The sequence below is a fragment of the Palaemon carinicauda genome, chromosome 37 (assembly GCF_036898095.1).
Source record: "Palaemon carinicauda isolate YSFRI2023 chromosome 37, ASM3689809v2, whole genome shotgun sequence".
Taxonomy (NCBI): domain Eukaryota; kingdom Metazoa; phylum Arthropoda; class Malacostraca; order Decapoda; family Palaemonidae; genus Palaemon; species Palaemon carinicauda.
In genome coordinates this window covers 53,150,830-53,175,316 of record NC_090761.1, presented here as the reverse complement: position 1 = coordinate 53,175,316, position 24,487 = coordinate 53,150,830, and the positions used below count along the sequence as shown (strand labels likewise).

The 24,487-nt window shown below is 42.6% G+C and overlaps 1 protein-coding gene across 1 annotated transcript in view; it reads left to right on the top strand.

The window, feature by feature from the left end:
* The first annotated feature begins 5,173 nt into the window (after nucleotides 1-5,173).
* LOC137629675 (protein-L-isoaspartate O-methyltransferase domain-containing protein 1-like) overlaps nucleotides 5,174-24,487 on the top strand; it is a 74,515-nt gene continuing 55,201 nt past the window's right edge. Inside the window, exons 1-2 of the mRNA XM_068361230.1 lie at nucleotides 5,174-5,331; nucleotides 21,498-21,987. Coding sequence (XP_068217331.1) covers nucleotides 21,775-21,987 — 213 coding nt within the window. The 5' untranslated portion in view covers nucleotides 5,174-5,331; nucleotides 21,498-21,774. The remainder of the gene's footprint in view (nucleotides 5,332-21,497; nucleotides 21,988-24,487) is intronic.

The window sequence follows — 24,487 nt, the reverse complement described above, 5'->3', positions numbered from 1 at the left end:
AAAACGGAACTGACCGACACCAACAGATAATTCAGCATTAGTAGGTTGGCCAGCACACCAGCCACCCGTTGAGATACTACCACTAGAGAGTTATGGGGTCCTCTGACTGGCCAAACAGTACTACATTGGATCCCTTTCCCTGGTTACGGTTCACTTTCCCTTTACCTACACATAAACTGACTAGTCTGGCATATTCTTTACAGGTTCTCCTCTGCCCTCATAAACCTGGCTTCACTGAGATTACCAAACAATTCTTCTTCACCCAAGGGGTTAACTTCTGCGCTGTAATTGTTCAGTGGCTACTTCCCTCTTGGTAAGGGTAGAAGAGACTCTTTAGCTATGGTAAGCAGCTCTTCTAGGAGAAGGACACTCGAAAATCAAACCATTGTTCTCTAGTCTTGGGTAATGCCATAGCCTCTGTACCCATGGTTTTAAACTGTCTTGAGTTAGAGTTCACTGTTCTATCTTATTTCTCTTTCTCTTGTTTTGTTAAAGTTTTTATAGTTTATATAGGAGATATTTATTTTAATGTTACTGTTCTTAAAATATTTAATTTTCCTTGTTTCCTTTCTTCACTGGGCTATTTTCCCTGTTGGAGCCTCTTGGACTATAGCATTCTGCTTTTCCCACTAGTGTTGTAGCTTAGCAAATAATAATAATAATAATAATAATAATAATAATAATAATAATTATGTTTAAGATTTCTTGTTAAAGTTTTGTTTGCATAGAGCCGGATAACAAGAGTTTAGAATCATCCGGTCAGGTACAAAAATAGCTCACTTGCAAGAAGCACTAGAAGAGTTTTGAACCGTCATTCTTTTTTTCTTTTCTTTTTCTGCGGTCATCGACGAGATTAAAAAGTGTCGACTTTGTGCTATCTGATGTTAAGAAGAAGAAGAAGAAGAAGAAGAAGAAGAAGAAAAAACAGCTTGTGACCTGACACTCGTAATTTTCTTATCATTACACTTGTTTCTGATAAACAATAGGAAATGTTCAGTTTGTTTACCTGAGCATTGTTTGTTTTGATTTTTTTTTTCGAACATTGTTCTTATCTTTGAACGTGATTTTCTTATCATTATTTTTGTCTCTGGTAAACGCCATCCTGTGAGTGGGCGGATAGAGGTTTATCAGCAGCTATAGCCTGGCTTTCCTTGGTCCTAGCTTGATGGAGAAGGTGCTTGGGCGCTGATCTCTCTCTAGGCATAATCCAGTCTCCTGGGGCATTGTTCTGTCTGTCCCTTGCCGCTGCCATTGGTGAGTGACCTTTAAAACCTTTAACTCTTCGTTTGCTTATCTAGAGGCATTGTTTGTTTAGAAATTCTTTCCGAACACCGTTCCTACCTTTGAACGTGCAATATTCACATTGGAAGTTCTATTGACAAAATATGAATAACGTTCACAGTAGTTTATCTGGTTTGATTTGCAAAATACTCATGATAACATATCGTTCCCTTGGAACTATAGCTTATCTAACGGTAGCACAATTATTATTATTATTATTATTATTATTATTATTATTATTATTATTATTATTATTATTATTAGCCAGGCTACAACTCTAATTGGAAAAGCAAGATGCTATATGCCCAAGGGCTCCAACAGGAAAAAATAACCCAGTGAGGAAAGGAAATAAGGAAATAGATAAACGATATGAGAAAAACTTTACACTAAAATATTTTAAAAACAGTAACAACAACAAAACAGATAGGCTTATACAAACTATAAAATGACTTAAGTCAGCCTGTTCAGCATGAAAACATTTGCTGCAAGTTTGAACTTTTGAAGTTCATTTACAGTATAAAAGAACGACAAAAGAAATGCAACCCTTTGATAGTATCATCGCACTACATGAGTTTTCTCCAACAACTTCTAGGCAATCAAGAAATTAAGAGAAACCATTCATGCCATCATTCTATCATTTAACTTTTTCATACTATTATATTTATTTTACCTGTTTATAGAATCACATAAATTACGAGATTGAACGACAGTGGATTCAATGAAAACTTGTAAGTGTATTAAGGCCAAATTGAATAAACTGACGTATTATTTGACAGTCTGCTGGTCTTAGTAATAATTATACCTTCACTGTCAGTAATACTTTCTTTTTGTTAACTCAAGAACTAAAACCTCTCATACAATTAATTTCAGGGTGCTTATAAACTTGTTTGGGCATCCTGTTGTGATTTTGTAATTCTAAGGATATATGACGTAAGTAAATTTTAAAAACAAAATTATTTACTGTATACAAACCGGACCCACTCATGAGCGCACACGCAGACACGGACACCCGCACACACACACACACACACACACACACACATATATATATATATATATATATATATATATATATATATATATATATATATATATATAGAGAGAGAGAGAGAGAGAGAGAGAGAGAGAGAGAGAGAGAGAGAGAGAGAGAGAGAGAGAGAGAGAGAGAGAGATCATAACAAGACAGAATATAGTTATGAAAACATTTCTTAAGATATGCCGGTCTCCGAAATTCCTGGATGTTTTTCTTAGTATACACAATTCTTGTGCGATTAAAGAAGAGAGAGGCAAGAGATGATTTCAAAACAGAATTTGCAATTGATATTTTAGCAGAAAATGTAATTGAGAATTTACTTTTATAATGATCAGATAATACTTTTTTTTTAATTAATCTGAAAATAGTCTTCTAGAAGGACACTCCAAAATCAAACCATTGTTCTCTAGTCTTGGGTAGTGCCATAGCCTCTGTACCATGGCCTTCCACTGTCTTGGGGTTGAGTTCTCTTGCACACCATTCTATCTAATTTCTCTTCCTCTGCCTTTTATTTTTCATAGTTTATTTATGAAAGGTCTATTTTAATGTAGTTACTGTTTTTAAAATATTTTATCTCAATATTTCATTACTTCTCTTATAATTCATTCATTTCCTTTCCTCACTGGGCTATTTTACCCTGTTGAAGCTTGTAATAATAATAATAATAATAATAATAATAATAATAATAATAATAATAATAATAATAATTAGAGGAAAAAGGAAAAACGATTCCGCAGTTACGAGAGACAGTATTGAGATTGAAGGAAAAGTAAGACAAGAAAACCTTAAACCCAAGCTATGCGGTAGTGGCAGTCAAATAAACACCAATATAAAATACATAACGTTGATAAGAAATTTTGTAAGTGAAATACTGATATTTGTAGACGATACTTATGTCCCCACAGGAAGGAATGAAGGCTCCTTTGTGCTAGGCCAGGATAAAAATCATTGGGTCGAATTCCTCCCCAGGCCCTTCAATAGTTTCATTCGATTTAAGGTGCAAACCAGACGTGTTATAGAGGTGATACTGATTGCGTAGGCTATGTGAGTTGCCTACGACTTTTAAAAACCAAAGGAAAATACGGTACAGTCTCGTTGTTTTGTTTAGATTTTTAATTACATTGAAACATTCTAGCCTTAGCTTTAGAAAATAACTAAATTAACGTCATAGATATTTGAAAATTTTCCATTGATATCTAGTTTTCAGTAATTTCGATTTTTGGGGCATGATATGGCCGTTTCAGTTCACCTTACGCACGTTCAATTTATTTTGTTTCTGCTTGAAGAGTTTTAATCACTACTACAATTTTCATATTTCATTGCTATTACCACCAATTTTCATAGCAGTGTTTTCACTCGCCTCTCGCACTGAGCCAGTAGTTGGAATCCCATGATTCCTTTCGAAAGTTAATAACTTTTGATATGATTCCATTAGACGGAAGTCCTTGACAATCGCTATACCATATTCCATAGGCATATACAGTATTGATGAAGAATAATTATCTCCCTTCTTGCTATGAATTCTCCCATTGGTTAAACCTTCATTATTATTATTATTATCATCATCATCATCTAAATTAATATTATGATTATCGGTGTTATTCTATCATGAATTGTTACTTTTGCTAACGAAAAAAAAATCAACCTATTGTTGGCTGATAAAAATTTCTTATAAGTTGCATCGTAATAATAAGTTTCATTATCTGTCAATTTTCTTAGTTCTAAAAAGTTTCTCCCTACCGAGCGTTTATCTTATCCTATCTACTGTAACTTCCTGACTTCATATATCGACCCATTGGTTAGAACTTCATATTTTTCATTGTGGATTAATTGCACTATTATAAAAAAAACAACAGGAGGTTTCAATTGCCTATCTATACTTCTCTATATCCCAGGACCAAGAGGCTTTGCTGCCATTGCCAGCTTGATCTGCAAGCGTTGGAAATTCGCTACTCTGCTAACCCTCACCGAATCAGACATCCATGTCAACGAATTGGAGGACATTACTAAAAATAAAAAATAACACTGAGGTTTCCCGGTGTTATGTTCGCACGAACAACCCACGTTTCCCAAAGGATGCATCGGTTTTAAGCTATTGTAGCATACGAGTCGCGGGGAGTTTGAGCCTCTGAGTTTGTGAGGGTCCAGAAACTCACGGAGGCTATTTTCTTGTTTACGGCTGTCAAACTGATCGTGCGGCCTCGGGCTCTCATCGGCTTGGTTCCGTGCTTGTGGTATTTTACTTTCGAATCTTGTGTCATAATCCTGTGTGAAATATTTTGATTTACAATAGAAAAATAAATCAAACATAAAAGTAATTATGTGAAGAGGTGCAGTCAACCTGCAATTAGTTTCATTCTATAACTATTGCAAAGCCAGTATGTGTAGGGTTAGGATGTTGTTGGCCAAATTTGCGCCATCCGGGATAGCACAGTGGTTTTGTTTGCGTTGTTCATTTGTATATAAATCAGGGGCAACGTGTGCATATAATTACTCATTCTAGCTTGTCCCTTCTAATTTATCACACTATTTTAACGAAGGGATATAATACTCAAATCATCAATTATTTTCGACAATGTCTTCACGTTAAGTGGCTTTGGCTTTACATTAACATGAAGCGTAATTTCTGAACGTCTGTTTTATTCTCAAATATTCTTGATATCTTAATCAGATAAGAATTTTATTGCTCGTTTCATTATGAATATTTGTAACATTTGGTTGAATTTATTAGAATGAAGTACGAGTAATGCCTACATCACAAGAGTTGGAAAAGTGTGTTATGATACAAATGTCGTTTTCGTATATGCAAACACTGTAGACCAATCAGCGCATTTGTTGTGAAAATATTCAGCCTTTCCTTTGTCGTGATTGGTCGATGGAAGTTTTGATGCTTGACTGAAACGCTCCCTTGCTGTGACGTCATAGAGCAGCTGACGGAGGAAAACAGAGTAGATCTTTAGTCGCAGTAAGGTATTTGAACGAATTTAGCAGTATTAGCATCATGGATGTAGGTGAAGGTATGTTTTACTCGTTTAGTTCAGTATCGAAGAAATTATTTGTACAATTAACAACAATTGCCTGTTTTTTAATCTGTTCAAAATTGGGAACAACAACACAATGACATTTTATGGAGACAAAGGATGTTGAAGATCGCTCATTTTCACAACAGAATTTCTTGATGTTACAAGCCAAAGTTTTCATTGATATGCGTAATGTGGTGCGTGTGCTTTATGACGTCGGTTTTCAGGTTGATTGAGTAATTTTGTAAAGTAGTTGTTCATTACTTTTAGGGTTCTGATATTCTGTAATTCTTCTTGTTGCCAGGCAGTCCTCCGTTCAGTGTACCTGACGATCAGCTGGCTGATTGTTTTGCTTGTGAACTGTTTTCAGTGTGTGCACAGTCGTAAAACTTGTTTTGCGTAGATTTTGATAAAGGAAATGAACTTTATGGTATTTGATTTTATCACTTTTTATATTTTAAATCGATTTCTTTTATGGGGAAGCTTTTTAGGAACCTTTGTATATCAGCGGCCAGTTCCTTCAGAGAGCATAAATTATGGACACCAACTAAACTAAACTTCTGCCCCTAAACTAACCTACAAGCCATGTCCTTACCTACTTACCTAACGGGGGGGGGGGGGTTAAGGGAAGGCTAACGCATCCCTGCGACCCCCCCCCCCCCCTTACACTACTGTGTTCTTAGTCAGCCGTCATCATACATACAAGTGGCTGCTATTGTATATGCACCCCGTAGTTTATTTTGGTCTGAAATACAATATTGTTAGTTTTCTTTTTTATGAAATATAATGGTACCCTGCCAGAGGGAAGCAGGTTCAAAACTTAGTCATAGGGTAAGCGAAGAATACAATAAAGTAGTCTAGATAGTGTCACAGCCTGCTGTATCCTGGTGAGTAGGTAAGGATATGGCTGCTAGATTGGGTTAGGGGGAGAACCTTAGGTTAGGTGGTCTTCTGTTTGTTTCCCTTTTGAAATATGGTGTTCCAGTAATAACTTTTGAAATATTAACTGGTCTGCCCCAACAAAGTATAAATTCTTCGTTAAAGTAGCTACATGAGAACGAATAGGACAAAATGAACACCATTGCCTCCTAGATATATCGATAGATAGTTAAGTATTAAGAAAGTTTATTATTATTATCATGATTAACATCATCATCATCTGCTAAGCTACAACCCTAGTTGGAAAAGCATGATACTGTAAGCCCAGGGGCTCCAACAGGGAAAATAACTCAGTGAAGAAAGGAAACAAGGAAAAATAAAATATTTTAAGAACAGTGACATTACTATAAATATTTCCTTGATAAAATATAAAAATTTTAATAAAGCAAGAGGAAGAGAATTAAGAATAGTTTGCCCGAGTGTACCCTCGAGCAAGAGAACTCTAACCCAAGACAGTGTAAGACCATGGTACAGATGCAATGGCACAATGGTTTAATTTTGGAGTGTCTTTCTCCTAGAAGGGCTGTTCACCATAGCTAAAGAGTCTCCTCTACCCTTACCAAGAGGAAAGTGGCCACTGAATAATTACTGTACAGTGGAGTAGTTAACCCCTTGGATGAAGAAGAATTGTTTGGGTAATCTCAGTGTTGTCAGGCGTATGAGGACAGGAGAATATGTAAAGATTAGACCAGACTATTAAGTGTTTGTGTAGGCAAAGGAAAAGTGAACCGTAACCAGAGAGAAGGATCCACTGTAGTACTGTCTGGCCAGTCAAAGGGTAGCTGGTGCCCTTGCCAACCTACTACTTACTATCCCAATAAACTATATAGGCCCCCCTAAGTTCTCACTATCATTCTTCCTTTTTGTTGTTGAACCTCTTAACTTTAGCTTCATAATGCAACTGCAAGGTTTTCTGCCTGTTATATTCTGATATTGAATGAACTTTCCGGTCCCAGTGGTAAGCCATATGTACCAAATTCATAACTGCAATCCAATTCAATCAATGGGGAATGTACAATTAGTTTAGAGGGTATCCAAGCAAATACCCAGCACCCCATGTTTGATTAATTTATGTTAGGGTAGGTTAGTATGTGCTCCATTATTTCAGTATTATTATAGTACACTGTAGTACAATACAAATTCACTTTAAACTTCAGTTTCCCCCAACCCAGAAGAGCCACTTTCCTAGCGAGGTATCGTATCATTATTCTTTGGGTTTGATCCTCTCTTTAAAGACTGAAATGGAGCAAAGAATTATTTAAATCACATAGACATAAGAAAATAATTTTCAACTCCAGAATATAATCTTGTAATTAACTAGAAATTACGCTTAACTGTTTTGTGTATAATGCCCCGTACTTAGGAATATCAAATGATAAGAACTTTTAAGCAATGAATTGAAGCTTATTCAACTAAGATGATCAAATACAAATGAATTAGCTGTTTTATAAATATTTAAAAAATCTGTCCTATTAGCTGTAAAAATTCTTGATACATTAATAGGCTTGCTCACTAGTAATAGTAATTATATTTGACATAAGATATTTACAACTGCCACTCTTGGAATGCATCTCGTTTTTATGAAGGAGACATGCTGTATTATGATGGTTTGAAAAAGATTACAAATTTTTATTGATTTGTCATGTGTGTAGAATAAGAAAGGCACCTTTGAAATCTGTCCAACATGGAGTGATTGTATTTTTCTTAGGCTCATAAATTGATTTGATGGCATTATAAAGTTTTGCTTGTTGTTTTTGGTCAGTAAAGGTTCGATCATTCTTAATCTTTCCACCCACCAGAAATTCTATGCCGAGTGCATTTTGTTTTTGTTCTAAGAATTGGTCTATGATGTCAGTTAACAAACCAGTCGGCTTGAGAGTGCTCAGTAAAGCTAGTTGTTGCTTTTACACTACACTATCTCCCATTAGTGCTTTTACACTACACTATCTCCTATTAGTTTGCAGAACCATATTTACTCTGTCAAGGTCTTCCTCAGGAATGTCGGTTAAGGAAGAGAGGTTCTCACTAATTTGAGCGGGAAAAGTATCTCTTCTTCTGCTTTCACAGCACATAATAGTTTAATTTTTTAGTTGAAAGCTGCATATAGATTTTATTTTAAATTTGATGATGGATTCCACTAGTCATTGCCCCATATATGACTCAAATTATGCTTGCATTGCATGGATCTTGTATGCATCCTTTTTTTTTATTTTTTGACCATTAGTAGGAATAGTGTTCCGTCAGTAATACAAACCCTTTCGCTCATTATTAGGAAATGTACTTTCGGCGAAGCTAGAATAGTAGCCACAAGACTTATAGCGAGGTACAACTACCCCACCGCTAGTTAGCCGGGTGGGGTACGGGGGTAGTGCTGGCTACCCTGCTCACACACACACACACACACACCTGTGTTCTCTCTCGTCACTTTTGCTTTTGGCTCAGTGGAGAGCGGATGTTGTCTCTCTCTACTGCTTAACACTGACTGTACTTCTAGGCTGACATGCAGACTTGTTCCGAACCTGAGGGTCACAAATGTGCCACCTTCATATGTCTGGTAGAGACAGGCCCTCACTCTTTGTGCCTGGCCTGCAGAGGACTCCCTTGCAGGCAGGAGGATACCTATGCTGAATGTTGGGATTGGTTATCCTCCCAGTGGGAGAGATTTGATAGCAGGCGAAAGAAGTTGAAGAGGGAGTCGTCTCCTTTAGGGTCATCCTCGAAGGCGAAGAAACCTTCACTTCCCTCTTCTGCTTCTCGATCTCTGCCCAATCCTTCTGCTCAATAGGCCTCCCTGGGGCAACGATTGAGTAAAAGCACTGACCCTTTAACAATTGGACAACCCTTAAGACTGGAGGACTTTGCCGCTTCCCCTAGCTAAGTGGCGCTGCCCTCCCCCTTAGGAGAGTTGTTCTCCGTAAATGTATTCCAGCTTTGACCTTCCTTAGGGATCGCTGGTCCCCCGTCAAAGGAAGGTCTTCTAGAGCTTCTGGAGTTAGGGGAACAGAAGAAGCATACATCGGCTTCCTCAGAGGTTGATATCGGTTCTCCTCTTAGAAATTCTGAAGGTTTCGCACCGGCGGAATCTCTAGTGCCCTGACCTGTGGCAGTCTCTTCACCTGCACCATCACAGTCTGCTTCGAGAAGGCCGGCGTGCTGATGACTGCACATTCCGTCGTTTGGAGTTGCCGCGGAGAGGGTGCAAAGTCCGAAGTTGGTTCCTGCTCCTCTCAAGGGACACCTTTCCCGCTCGTGGGTTCGGTCATCCCCTGAGTGGTCTCTGCCATGCAGGGTGACTAGAAGGGTATTGGACTTTTCCATGACTTTCTCTTGCCCCTTGGTGCGTGGTTCGTCGGGACGAGACAAGGTAACTCATAGGCTGGGTCCAGCTGTGATACCTCGACGGCAAGTTCGATGTATCCAGCGAACTTCATCCTTTACTCGTCCGATCAGCTTATCTCGCCCAGTTCCTACTACGGAATCTCACAGGAGTGCTTGCCACACTGCGTGGCAGTCTTGGTGAGCAGCGCAGTATTGCTGACAACGCGTGAACAGACTAGTGACGAGAGAGTTCCTGTCGACAATGACCAGTGTTCGCTGTAGCCAGCTTACAGTGCCAATACTGAAACGACGGGCACAATCCAGAGCAATCGAACAACCATCGATCTGTGGATTCATCAACGACGAGACAGTACAGCCTTCCAACTTGCAACGAAGTTCCAGCATGTAACTACTCGTCTACTCGGGACTACTCTTCATCTCACAATAGCGCCTCTGCTCGCAATGGCGCTTCAGTTTGTGACACAGAGCAGCGTAGCATCCTACGACCATGTAACATCACTATCAGAGATATCTTTTTGTAAATATTTTATTGGAGTTAAAAAGAATATGACTGACTTAAAAGCCAGGTCTCTTTATGGAACATGTAGCAGAACCTAGGGAATTGACTTTTATGTATACTGATGGCTCTAAATCCAATGTTGGCTTTGGAGTACATAGTAATGCTTTTGATTGTAGAGGTGCACTTCCTCTAACAGCTTCCATATTTACTGCCAAACTATTTAACATATTAACCGCTATTGAGAAAATAGTGTTGGAGGAGTGAGGTAATTTTACCATTTTTAGTGATGCAAAGAGTGCCCTTCGAGATTTAGAAGTTTTTAATTCCAGTAACCCTTTAGTTTTAAAGATTTTAGAATGGCTTCTTATTATTGGACGGAGAGGTATAACAGTTCAATTTTGCTGGGTTACGGCACGCGTAGGTGTGTCAGGAAACGAGAAGGCAGATTTACTGGCAAAGAATACAGCAGCTAAGTTGCTACCAAGAAGGTGTCCCATTCTTTGTAATGATTGTTTACCCAACATTAATAATTTGATTTCTAATAATTTGCAACAACATTGGGATAGTGTAGTTAAAAGTAAGATGCAAGAAATAACAATTGTTATATCCCCTTGGAAATATAACACGATGCCCCGTAAGTAGGAGACTACTCTTTGTTGTCTCCTCATTGGTCACAAGGTTGACACTTGAATTTCTGCTTATTGGCTAATACCAGCCATATTGTGAGAAATATTTAGTATAATTGACAGTGAGACATTTGTTGACCAAATAAGAGGTTCATCCTTGCCAAGATTCTTGGACATGATGTGTCCTACCATGCCAGCAGTATTTTTAGCTCTATTACAGAAGCAGGTCTTCAGAAAGCGATTTAACTTTTAAGATGGCATCTTTGCGTTTATGGTTTTAATTGAATATTCTTTCATTCTTTATAATAAATAATATCGGTTTCATTGACCTTAGATGTCAGGATGCCAGAAAACTTCAAATCAATCAATCAATCCGGGCAGGAGGAAAGTGCTTGCAAACAACCTAAGCAGACCGACTTGGTTGGCTCCGAGTTGTCTTTGAATCTTCTAATAGCCAACGAAGTCATGACTGTAGGTTTCTCCAATAGTGGATCTGTTTGTACATCTCTGAACAACAAGCTCCTGCTGTACTGCTCCCCGGTGCCAGATCCTCAAGCGTTCTTGCAAGATGCGTTTTAACAACGGTGGGACAACATTGATGTCTACGTGTTCCGCCCGTTTTACCTGATTAGAAGGGTACTCGGCAAGGTAAGAACATCCGACAACCCAGCAATAACCCTCATAGCTATGCTATGGCATCATGCGGAATGGTTCCCGGATCTTCTTCAGGTGCTAACGGAGGTCCAAAGAGAACTCCCACTTCACGATCTACTCGGACAGCCACACTCTAATTTACAGCAAAGACGTAGAGTCCCTACGTCTTCACGCCTGGAGGTTATCCAGCATCTTCTCATGAAGAGATATGGATACCTCTGGGAATCTTTAGATGTGGTATACCAGGCAAAGTGGCCACTCTTCTGTGGTTGGTGTCATGGAAGGGGTATATCTCCCAGTGATAGTGGAATTTCTTGTGTACTTTCGGGAGGAAAAATTCCTCTCATTCTCGGCGGTGAAAGGCTATTTCTCAGCCTTTAGTTTAGCCTTTAGACTGAAAGGAGTTAATATTTCCTCATCATTCGAGATCTCTCTTATCATATGGAGTTTCTAGCCTACCTTTTCTCAGAAGTTAGATTACCTCCATGAAATGCTGTTCGTGTTTTGCGATTGCTAATAGAAGTTCCCCATGAACTGTTATGTCAGGCATCAGATCTTCACCTGACTGAAAATGGTCTTTTTACTCACTTTGGCATCGGCCAAGAGAGTAAGCAAACTGCATGGTCTTATCTACGTCGTCTCCCATTCAAGGGGTGAGAACAGGTAATGCTCGGCTTCGTCCCTGGGTTTATCATTAAGACTCAAAATCCAGGAGTAGCGTATCCTATATTCAGGCCCTTACCGATTGAGAGTCTTCGTAAAGTAACCGATGACCCAGGCCAACTGCTACTGTGCCCATTGAGGGCTCTGATATATTGCCCCAAAAAGATTTAGGGAGCTCGTATCCGAGTGACCAGATTGTTTGTCAGCATAGGGAAAATTAAAAGAGGAATCACTGAGAACATAATTTAAGCGGGGATTTGAAAGGTCATAGAGGGAACTTTCAATCCTGATTCTTCTCAGTAGATGCGCAAACCTAGAGCCCACAAAATTATGGGCATTAGCATTTCCCTAGTGTTCAAGAAAAACTACTCTCTGGCGGAGGTCTTTCAAGCGGGTGTGTGGAAGTGTCGGATGACCTTTACTGCCGAATACCTCCATGACGTAACCCACAGGAACATGGAGACATTCTCCATCAGACCTATGGTGGCTTTACAACAAGTGGTTTAAACACCTCAGTCGCCTTGATGGACAAGTAGCAGATGGTAGAGGGCGGAGGTTACCCGCGATTAAATCTGGGATGAATGATAAGAATAAGTGGCTCCTCTTCTCTTTCCTCTTCCCTTCTCTTGGGGTACAGCGCCTACGGTACTTAGCAAGCTAGGCTCCTCTGTCTGCAGGTAAAAACCCTTTTCCTTGTGTAACCTGGTACTGTATATGCAGATATTTGTTACGTCCCCATATCCCCTTTTAAGTGATTTGAGCCTTCTGGAAGCATTATAAACATTGTGGAAGCAGAGTACTGACAGCAAGTTTTGTTATAGCCAGTGATTTTAGACTTCTGGAAGCCTTTTTGCAAGATGGGAATTGGGTATAGTCTATGGTTTGGTCAAATAGTTCTTCAGAGAATTTTTACCTAGATAAGTCACATTGCTAGTATCACACTGATTGCTCAGGCCACTAAAGCGTGCAAATGCTCGAAGATTTAGCGTAGGTGTTGGTGATACCTCCTTAAGCATGTGTAGCTCGGAGGAATGCTCTGGGTCAGAAACCACCCAGTTGGTTAGGACTTCAGCCCACTTTACGGGTGAGTCTTCCCTAAAAAGAGCGAAAGGGTTTATATTAGTGATGGAACAAATGACAAATTTTGTTATTATTTATATTTTCCTTAATGATACAAATCTTGAGCTCTTTATACAGATTTGTCCTGCCATCACCTATCCTCCTGCAATCAAAAGTGATGAGAAAACTCTGGTGTGTATGTGAGCGGGGGTAGCCGGTACTACACCCTGTTCCACCCCTAACTAGCGGTTGGGTAGTTATACCTCGCTAAAAGTCTTCCAGCTTTGTCAAAAATATATTCCCTAGTAAAGAGCTCAAGGTTTGCATCGTTAGGAAAAATAGAAATTATTTCTAAATTTTCATGTAACAAGAAAATTGTGCTCATTGCATAGAGTTCTGTTTTTAGTTTTGACTTTTATCCTGTGAAAGTCTTAATTCTTGCAAGGTTTGAAGCCCTGCAATTAGCTTTGGACAGAGTTCTTTGTCTTAAAATGTTTTTTCTACTAGCTTTAGTTTTAACAATATGTGTAGGTTAGCAGGTTGTTCTGCCATATGTCTAGCGTACAGAGGGCTAAGAGAATCGTTGCTTGTCATGGAAAAGTTGTGTCCTTTACAGAGTGCTTGGGTTTCATTGAAGTTGACAGCAACTTTCTTGAAAAGGGGAATTATGAGTAACAGTACATGCCAGGTTCTACAGAACCAATTGAATTTGAATTTAATCTAATTCATCTTTATTTTCTTGTATGGGATGTTACTTTGGTTTACATTAACATTGTTGCTTCAGAATATTTCCTTTATTGTGTTAAAAAAGATTTGTTCTGTAACTGGAATACAAAGCATGCTATTTAACAGGGGTATTACTTTCGGTGTAGCTGAAATGACGAGCCATTGATTTTTAATGAGGGTTAACTACCCATATCGCTAGTTAGCGGGGGTAGGGGAGGGTAGCTTGCTACTGCCCCCCTCACACACCTGTGATTGAGCTCACTTTGCTTTCGGCTCGGATGGTGACTACCGCTCTTCATCCTCGCCGAATATTGGCAGCCATTAATGACTTTTGTTTTTTCTTTTTCTCTTAGTATGTGTGTATGTGAAGTTGACTTCTGCGACCATGCGCACCTGCCCTGGACTCTCCGGCCACCCTTGTGGGACATATATGTCGGCGGTGGAGACTGATCCTCACACCCTTTGTCCTTCATGCAGAGGTCAACGGTGTGATAGTGTTCATAAGTGCAATGAGTGAAGGGAGAGGTCTTCCTCCCAGTGGGAGAGGTTTGCGCAACGGCGGAAGAAGAAGTCCAAGCTGGATATTTCTCCTTCAAAGGTTTCTTTGAAGGAAGAATAACCCAAGGCCTCTTTTTCCGTCTCCCGACCCTCCTCCGAAGCTCCTACTTGTTAGGTCTCTTACGAGAGACCGTCGAGTAGTAGCGTTGACCAAGTTATTATCGGCCAACCCCGGTTTTTGAGAGATGATGATGTTTCTCCTAGCGAAACAGCCCCACCTCTCCCCCCGGGTGAGGCTTTGTCACTAACTCCCCTTTTACAGATTTGGTCTTCCGTTGGGCTTACGGGTCCGCCCTCCAAGGAATCCTTGCTGCAGTTCATCCACATGGGTGCTTCTTTTAAGCAATCATCGTCGCCGTCAGAGGTAGATTCCCTGGCCCTTGTCAATGTAGTTGTGTCAGAGGTGTCTCATGCAGTATCATCGATCTCCTCTGCCACTCCAGACTCTACAGCGGTTGCTGCCGACTTAGTTTCCCCCGTTCCTGAACATCCTTCGAGGGGGAAACTAAGTTCGTCTGTCTCTCCTGCAAGTGTTTCTTCCCCTCGGGGGAGTTCACTTATAGAGACTCCTCTTCGGAGGACTGCTGCGGTGCACGGTCAGCTTGCTGATCCAACGGCCCCTGGAGGGCGCATTCGTTGGAAGGCACACTTCTTCTTCGCCTTAGAGGTCTCCCTTTACCACCGGTTTAGAGGTGCCTCTTTGGTTCATCGTCGTCACAGCCGTCCCTTGCAGAGGAGCCTCAGCTGCATTCTTACCTTCATTCATCAATTGTCACTGCTCCTGCAACTAGTCTTGGGACTTCGGTCCTGGGCCTCTCTGCCGATCGTTCGCGATCCCCTTCTGTGGATGGTCGCTCTTACAAAGGGCACGCCGACCATCCACCCTCCATACCTGCCTACCTGCCATCACCATTCCTGTCACCGGTAGAGCCTATTGTAGCTCCACCAAAGTGCGCATCTGCGCGCCATCGCCCCGCAGCTCGCCACTCTACAGCGCTTTGACGCGCCCCTTCACCTGCTCGCCCTCATAGAAGGCAGCAAACTCATGCGCCAGCACATCAGCACTTTCCTGCGCGCCACATGCCCACGTTCACCTGTGCTCACTCGTCCAGGGTCGCGCTTGCGCTCTCCTGCGCCGACACCCCCACGATCTCCTACGCGCCAGCGCTCTTCTGCGCACCCTTACTCTCCTACGCGCCAGCCTATGCACCACGTATCTCCCACTCGCCAATATTCTCTGGCGCACCAATACACTCTAGGTGAGACAGTAAGCACATTGCACTCTCCTGCTCGCCAAATATCTCCAGCGCGCATGCATAGAGACATCGCACGCGCCACCACGTGCCCGTGCGCCAGCTCTCACCGGCGCGCACACACCAATATTCTCCCCTGCGCGCACGCGCACCAACAGGCACAGGCACAGGATCTGCATCCTGCAAGGTCATGCCTCATTCCCCTCCCTGCAAACACATTCCAGCGCGCCCTGCGGGAGGAGGGAAACAGGCACAAGCAGAGGGGTTCAGGATCCCTACACTGCCTTCTAAGGCAGACCCACCTGTTATGGTGACTCTTCGAAGGGAACCTTCGGTCCCTTTCCCTTCAGGGGATCTGTCTGACAGTGCATCAGTCAGTCAGCAGCCTTGGTTCAGTGCCTTAGTCAGAGCTGTAACACAGGCATCCAAGCCCGTGCTGTCTGACCTCTCATCAGAGCAACCCATACATCTGGATTCAAGACACGGAACCATGGCTTCCTCTACCCCTTTGAAAAGGAAAAGAGGAGTTTCCGACGCAGTCACTTCCCCGAGGGTGAAGCTTACTCCGTGCAGACCATCAAGGCAAGTCCCTCCAGTTTCTCCTCGGGTACTCTCCCTCACTGTCGGATGAAGACCATCTGTCACCACGGGAACTGCGCGAGTAGAGACACTCTTCCATCGCACCAATGGAGGAAACCTCCCTTTCATGCGGAGAGTTACCCTCAATCTGAGACCAGGAGGGACATGACACTCGGGCCTTCGATGTTGAAGTCTTACCTCCTTCCTCGGAAGGAATCCAAAGACTCCAAAACTCTGCCAAAGTCCTCCACTAGGGCTAGAACGGAGACAGCCAGCCACTGAAGGAATGTCAGCGACTCGCCCCAAGAAGAGCTCTTGGGGATAGGAGGAGACTTCGCTGCGAGTTCTACGTTAGGAGGAGACCAACAAGAATTACGTTCTGACTCTAATGAGGGTTCACAATGGGTTTTCCGACCTAGAGATATCCTCTTGAGTGGGCAAAGACACGGTCTTAGACCGCGTCTTCGGCGCTCAGAAACCCTCAAAGACCAGTGCAGCCCTGCCCTGGTCTCAAGGGTTGAAGAGTACCAGGGACAAGATCTCTCAACAGCTCTCCGAGTTTGCCTCCTCCAACCGTGCTGGCTCTACAAACAAGCTCCTCCCTCCTCCTCGCGTACAGCAAAGGAGGTACTTCGAGATCCTGGAGAAACCCAGTTCAGCTCTTCCTCTTCACCACTCTGTGGAAGAGCTAACCAAGGGAGTCCCTCTTGAGAGAGACTCCAACAGGCAGGTCTCCTTCTCGGAAACCAAGGTCCTTGACCAGGAAAAGGTCACTAAGTATGCGATGCAAGGTACTTCATGGCTGGACATCTGGTTAGGGACCTTAGGTATCCTGATACAATCCAAGGATTTTTCCAAGGAGCATACCAGGAAGGCAATGGAGACCTTTTTACTCTCAGGCACTCGCACGATCAAGTTTCTTGCCCACCAAGTCTCGAACTTGTGGGCAAACACTATCTTGAAACGTCAAGATGCAGCATCTGAGAGGTTCCACCAACAGGTCCCAAGCGTCTGAGAGGTTCCACCAACAGGTCCCAAGCGTCGAGATAAATAGGCTCAGACATTCCTCCCTAGAGGGGCCCCATCTGTTTGAGCCTAAGGATGTGGAACTTGCTGCTGAGAGGTGGAGGAAGTCTCATTGAGACCCTCCTCCATAGGGCTTTAACAACTAAGCCCTATAAACCTCCAGCACATCAGCAGTCCCATCCAACCAAGACCGTAACGACGAAAACAACAGCAAAGACAGCGGTGTCTAATAAGCCCTTTCCTGTCAAGGACAAGAAAGGCAAAAAGTCATCTAGGGGAGGAAAGAATCCTAGAGGGAGCAGCCGAGGCCACAAACGCTAGGACAGGCACTCCCCCTGCGTTTCCACCAGTGGGGGGGATGCCTACAAAGTTGCTCAGACAGGTGGAAGCAACTCGAGGCTGATTCCTGGACAATCTCCATGATTTGTCTAGGATATCGTGTCATGTTCCCGTTCATAACATCTCGACCTCCCCTGACCAGGAATCCAGTGTCAATAGACTCCTTGCCATAGGATCGGCAAGGGGGCTGGCCCTTCTGGCAGAAGTCCAGACTGTGTTGAAGAAGGGCGCTCTCCGAGAGGTCCTCGACGAGTCCCCAGGCTTCTTCAGTCGACTCTTTCTTGTAAGAAAGGTGTCTGGAGGCTGGAGACCAGTCATCGACCTCTCAGCCCTGAACAAGTTTGTCAAATAAACTTCATTTAGCATGGAGACTGCAGACACGGTCAGACTAGCAGTAAGACCTCAGGACTACATGTGTACACTGGACCTAAAACGCGTGCTTCCAGATCCCAGTCCATGCGTCTTCAAGGAAGTACTTAAGATTCAGTGTAGACAATAGAAAGTACCAGTTCAAGGTGCTGTGCTTCGGTCTTTCCACAGCACCCCAAGTTTTCACCAGAGTGTTTGCCCTAGTGTCATCTTGGGCACACAGGATTGGCATCCGTCTCCTCCGTTATCTGGACGACTGGCTAATCCTAGCAGACTCGGTGTCAGCCCTTCTTCAACACCGAGACAAACTTCTGAGGCTTTGCCAGGATCTGGGGATCATGGTAAATCTCGAGAAGTCTTCTCTGCTTCCTACACAGAGACTGGTATACTTAGGCATGATCATAGACACAAATCTCCACAAAGCCTTCCCATCAGTGGGAAAGGTCGCAAGACCCTTTCTCGCACGAGAAGAACTTACAGCCCAAACTAGTTACGTCTCCTCAGTCATCTTTCATCGCTGGCCCGTCTAGTTCCCAATGGTCGCCTCAGGATGAGATCCCTCCAGTGGTAACTCAAGTCCCGGTGGAATCAAATTTGCAATTCACTGGACATCTGGATCCCCATGGGATCAGCAGAACTGACAGACCTCCATTGGTGGGTGACAGACGAGAACCTACGAAAGGAAGTGGACCTTCTCGACCTCCCCCCAGGTTTGATGCTGTTCTCAGACACTTCAAAGAAAGGGTGGGGGGCTCACGTGCTGCACCACACGACCTCAGGCCTCTGGTCAGAGTCAGAAAAGTACCTCCACATAAATCTCCTAGAGATGAAGGCCGTCTTTCTGGCCCTTCAACAATTCCTGGCAGGCCACTCAGTGGTGGTGATGAGCGACAACACCACAATAGTGGCTTACATCAACAAGCAAGGAGGTACTTTTTCGCAGCAGCTATCCCATCTAGCAGTAGAGATACTGAGATGGACCGAAATCCACTTGAAACCACTATCGGCAAGCTTCAATCCTGGTAAAATGAATGTGCTCGCCGACAACCTGAGCAGAACATCTCAGATAGTGAGTACCGAGTGGTCTTTGGATCATCTAGTAGCCAACAAAGTCCTGGCTTTATGGGGTTCTCCGACTGTGGACCTGTTCTTCGCAACGGCCCTGAACTAAAGGCTCTCACTGTATTGTTCCCCAGTCCCAGACCCCAAGGCTCTCTGGTAAGATGCTTTCCAACAACGGTGGGACAACATCGACGTTTACGCCTTTCCCCCGTTCTGTCTGATGAGGAGGGTACTCAGCAAGACCAGAACATCGGCCAATCTTTCAATGACCCTCATAGCTCCGCTATGGCATCACGCAGTGGTTTTTGGACCTTCTGCAACTCCTAACGGAGCCCCCAAGAGAACTCCCTCCACGACACAATCTACTCAAACAACCTCATGCCAACCTATTCCATGAAGACGGCTTCACGCCTGGAGACTATCCAGCATCTCCTCTCTCAGAGAGGATTTCCGCAACAAGTTGCAACTAGGATGGCTGGATACCTGCGTAAGTCATCAGCAGCAATCTACCAGGCAAAATGGAAAGTCTTCTGTGGTTGGTGTCGTGGAAGAGGTATCTCTTCACTCGATGCCACTATTCCAGCAATAGCGGAGTTCCTCGTGTATTTGCGTGAAGAAATGTGCCTGTCAGTCACGGCAGTAAAACGCTATCTCTCAGCCTTAAGCCTCGCCTTCAGACTGAAAGGAATGGATATTTCTTCATCCCTAGAACTTTCCTTACTCATATGGAGTTATGAACTTACCTTCCCCCAGTCAGAAGTGAGACCTCCCTCATGGAACGTGGTTCGAGTTCTCAGGTCTCTTAAGAGACCTCCCTATGAACCATTACGCCAGGCAACCGAGATCACCTGACTTGGAAGACGGTGTTCCTGCTTGCTTTGGCTTCGGTCAAGCGAGTCAGTGAACGTCATGGTCTTTCATACGACCTCGCTCATTCAAGGGGATGGGGAAAGGTAACGTTCAGCTTCGTCCCTGAGTTTATTGCCAAGACTCAGAACCCGGAAGTAGCGGATCCACGATTTGACTCCTTCCGTATTTCTAGTCTCCATACTATTACAGATGACCCAGACCATCTCTTACTATGCCCAGTGAGGAGTTTGATGCTTAAAAGAACAGCCACAGCCCGTCCTCGTGTGCCTGCACTATTTGTCATCACAGGAAGGACCAAGAGGAGGGTCACCAAGAACACCATCTCAGCCTGGATTCACAAGGTCATAGACCATGCACTGAATCCAGACCCTCCTCCGTCACGTCGCCCCAGAGATCATGATGTCAGGGGCGTAGCTACGTCCCTGGCATTCAAGAGAAACTTCTCCGTGACGTAGGTTCTTCCAGCTGGGGTGTGGAATTGTCAGATCACATTCACATCCCACTTCCTGCAAGACGTGACCCACAGGAGACCCTATACGTTCTCTATCGGTCCTGTGGTGGCTGCACAACAGCTGGTTTAAAACCTCAAGCTCCTTATTGGACAAGTAGCAGAAGGTTGAGGGCATTGTTACCCGGTTTTAGTCTGTGTGAATGAAAAGGTTTGACTGGCCCTTATTCTTTTCTTCATTCTCCCTCTCTTGGGGAAAGCAGCATCTGGGGTTCTCTGCATAGCTGACCTCAAACCACTGCAGGTAAACCATGCTCCCTTGTGTCCTAGTATGAAAACTAATACTGTTGCGTCCCCATACCCTGACGAGGGGGTATTGGGAAAGTCCTAGTTACACAGTTTTTGCTTCTAAAGAACTCTGAATAACTTTACCAGGACAGTCACACTTCTACATACCTCAACAAACAGCTTGAGTAGGCTGCGAACCTTGCCAAAAGCCAGATTGGCTGGGACGTCCACCCTTCCTAATGGGTGAGTCACCCCTGTTAAATAGCGTGGTTTGTATTCTAGTTACGGAACAAACGACAAATTCGTAGATAATTTGCATTTTTCCTAACTATACAAACCTTAACTATTTAACCAAACTTACCCGCCAGCCCTATCCCCCTTTAAGTCCTACCTCCAAGCAAAGTGAGCTCAATCACAGGTGTGTGAGGGGGGGTGATAGCAAGCTACCCTACCCTACCCAGCTAACTAGCGGTATGGGTAGTTAACCCTCGTTAAAAATCAATGGCTCGTCATTTCAGCTACGCCGAAAGTAATACTCCTATTAAATAGCCAAGGTTTGTATAGTTAGGAAAAATACAAATTATTTACGAATTTGTTATTTTTAAAAGTTTGTTGTTTTCCAAACCCTGATCACACTGCATTAAAGAACATAGTTCCCAGATATTATTGCAAACTTTGATACTTATGTACTGTAAAATTAGAAAATTTCAAAATGAATTTCGTTTATGGTGTACTATACTGTATTTTGTTTTTAACCTAAGGCTAGTATGAAATGCAATATTGAATATAACTTACCATTTATAGCATTATGTACATTATACTGTAGCTCAACTTTTTTAATATTTTGTTATTTTGTTCTTTTTCAGGATGGGTTGTAAACCTGATGAAGAGATATATTCAAAATTAAAGTCAACTTTTGGCGGAAGAAAGAGCACTTGATTGCTCCATGAGCATTTGGTAGAATTGACTTTATTGCCAAATTATTTGCTCAAAATTAGATAGTAGCTCAAGTTCAGTACGCAAGTGTGCCAACAATTATATTGCATGTTAGATATATGATTGCATAGGAAGACTACTACTACTGAAGTGATATATTCAATAGTTCTGCTGCATTTTTCCAAATTTTAAATTAAATAACTAAAGATGGGAGGAGCAGTCAGTGCTGGAGTTGACAATGATGATTTGGTGGATAACCTGAAGGCTGCAAATTACATAAAAACTCCTTTAGTAGAACGCATCTTCCGTGCTGTTGACAGAGGGGACTATTTTACAGTTGAACATAGAGAACAGGCCTACCGAGACAATGCTTGGAAGAAAGGAAACTTGCATTTATCAGCACCTTGTATATATGCCAAGGTAAGAGATCATACATGTAGTTCCTATGTATTTAAATGATTCTACCTCATTAATCCTTTCACCTTCCAATGATATTTCATCGTCCATTGCATATTACTTAAAATATTTATATCTGGAAAATTATCTTGGTAAATTATGTATGTCTACACAGCACAATGGCCCCTTTGTTGCGAAACTAAAATACAAACTCTTTTGCTATTTATAGGGATTATACTTTCAGCAAAGCTGGAAGACTAGCCATAAGACTTTTATCGAGGTGTAACCACCCTACCGCTAGTTAGTGGTGGGGGGCGTTAGTAGGAGTAGCCAACTACCCCGCTCACACAAACACATGTGAGAGTAGACGTTTGTCTCTCTGCCAAATTTTTTTTTACTGACTTTTGACTTTTAAATGTTTTACAGTGCTCATGTTTTTATAAGTATTTAGACATTCATGTAATGTTTTCATATGTATATATACATTCTTTTATCTTTACAATATGAATGTTGCTGGTTTGGTGTAAACGTAATGTAGCATTCTCAAGGGCGCAGAAACCCTCTCTTACGGTCTCTTCCTTTTGATGCTAGACAACCCCTTGGGTGGTGGTCTCCCCACTTCTACAAGTGCAGCAACCTGGCCTCCTCTGCAGGGAAGTCATACTCGTGTGGATACTCCTCCATTCGAAGATTAATATCACTTGCTTTCTGCAAGTTCTTCAGAGAGAAGGCCACTAACGGCCTACCTAGAGCTAGACTTCGGTCTTGCTCCTCTTCGCTGACGATGCCGCACTCCCTCATTTTACGTTAACTAGCAGAGGGGGTGCATAGTCTGAAGCAGGTTCTTGTGCCTCTCATGGAACTCCTTTCCTGTGCGCGGGTTAGGCTATCTTCCCAAGTGGTTTTTCTTCAGCTAATTAATATCTAAATAAAAATTTTTACACAAAGGGTCGCACTGAGATACGGAGAGCGTCGAGATGATATCACGACGTGACCAGAAAACTTACTGAAGGTCGAGACCCAAGCTAACATGAGGCCTGCCTCGAGATTGCCCTCAGGGCACGTATCCTTCTGCCTAGGCCTACCATCACAGAAAATGGAAGTAGGGTAAACTACACAAAACTCTGGTCGGTTGAGAGGAGGTTCCAGGTAACTCCTAAGAAAGTAGTTCTCGGTAAGTATGTTAGGAAAAATACAAATTACTAAAAATTTGTGATGTTTACAGGACTATAACACCACTGTCCTTTGTTCTGCGATCGCAGCTGGCACAGGTAGTGCATAGTCTTTTGCATGTTCCTGTACCTCTTATGAAGCACCTTTCCCATCCGCTGGTTAGGTTGTTCTCCCGGGTGGTTTTTCTTCAACTTATTAATTTTGAATAGAATTTTTAATCCAACATTTCTACAGCAATAATGATGCTGCTCTCCTTTGTTCGGGAATGGCAGCCAGCAAAGGGAGTGCATAGTATTCCACATGTTCCGGTGCTTCTCGGGGGTCACTTTTCCGGCCAGTGGTTTAGGATGTCCTCCCGTTTTCTTTTTTTTTCCTCATCTCTCTAGGACACTGTACTTCTTCGTTCAGCTAAGTCAGCTGACATAATGAGTACCAAGTAGGATGTTCCTGCTGTTCCTCCCAGTGTCTGCCTTCTTCTCCTGCGTCTGTGGCAGTTCCTGACCATAGCGCGGACAACGGCCTTTCCCTGTACAGTGGTACCTCTACATACGAATTTAATTCGTTTCCACAACCGACTTCGGATGTAGAAACAAATTTTCCCATAAGAATACATGGTAATTCATTTAATTCGTTCCTCAGCCTAAAAAACCCATAATAAATCCTTAATAAATGGCTACACATAATTACACATAACAATAACATAACTGCATAATATGAAAGAAGCATGTAAAAAAAGATAATTATAAAGAAATAATAAATAAAAAATGTGTTTTATTGCCACTTTACCTTAGAGACAGGCCAACGCAGGTGTAGAATTTGCTACGCCAGGAGGAGACGGACGATCGGCGAGAAGGTAGACATGGTGTTAACATGTTCTTTAAATAAATTCTCTCTCTCTCTCTCTCTCTCTCTCTCTCTCTCTCTCTCTCTCTCTCTCTCTCTCTCTCTCTCTCTCTCTCTCTCTCTCTCTCTCTCTCTCTCTCTTTTGTTCTTCACTGTTAGTGTTAGAGATGTCTATTAATTTTTTCTGAGAGAGAGAGAGAGAGAGAGAGAGAGAGAGGAGGAGAGAGAGAGAGAGAGGAGAGGAGAGAGAGGAGAGAGAGAGAGAGAGAGAGAGAGATTAAACAAAAATGAGAGATTAAACAAAAATGTGTTGTGTACATATGATTTTTAACAGCGTTAACGAGTTGAAAGACAGTTAAATGTAACTAAAAAAACAATATCAGCGAAGCTGAATTCCTTTATTAACTAAAACAAATATTGATACAAACACACTCGTGTGCGTATGCGCAAACACACACACATGCAGGAGGAGACACGATTGGCGAGGAGGTAGAGATGGTGACTGCGA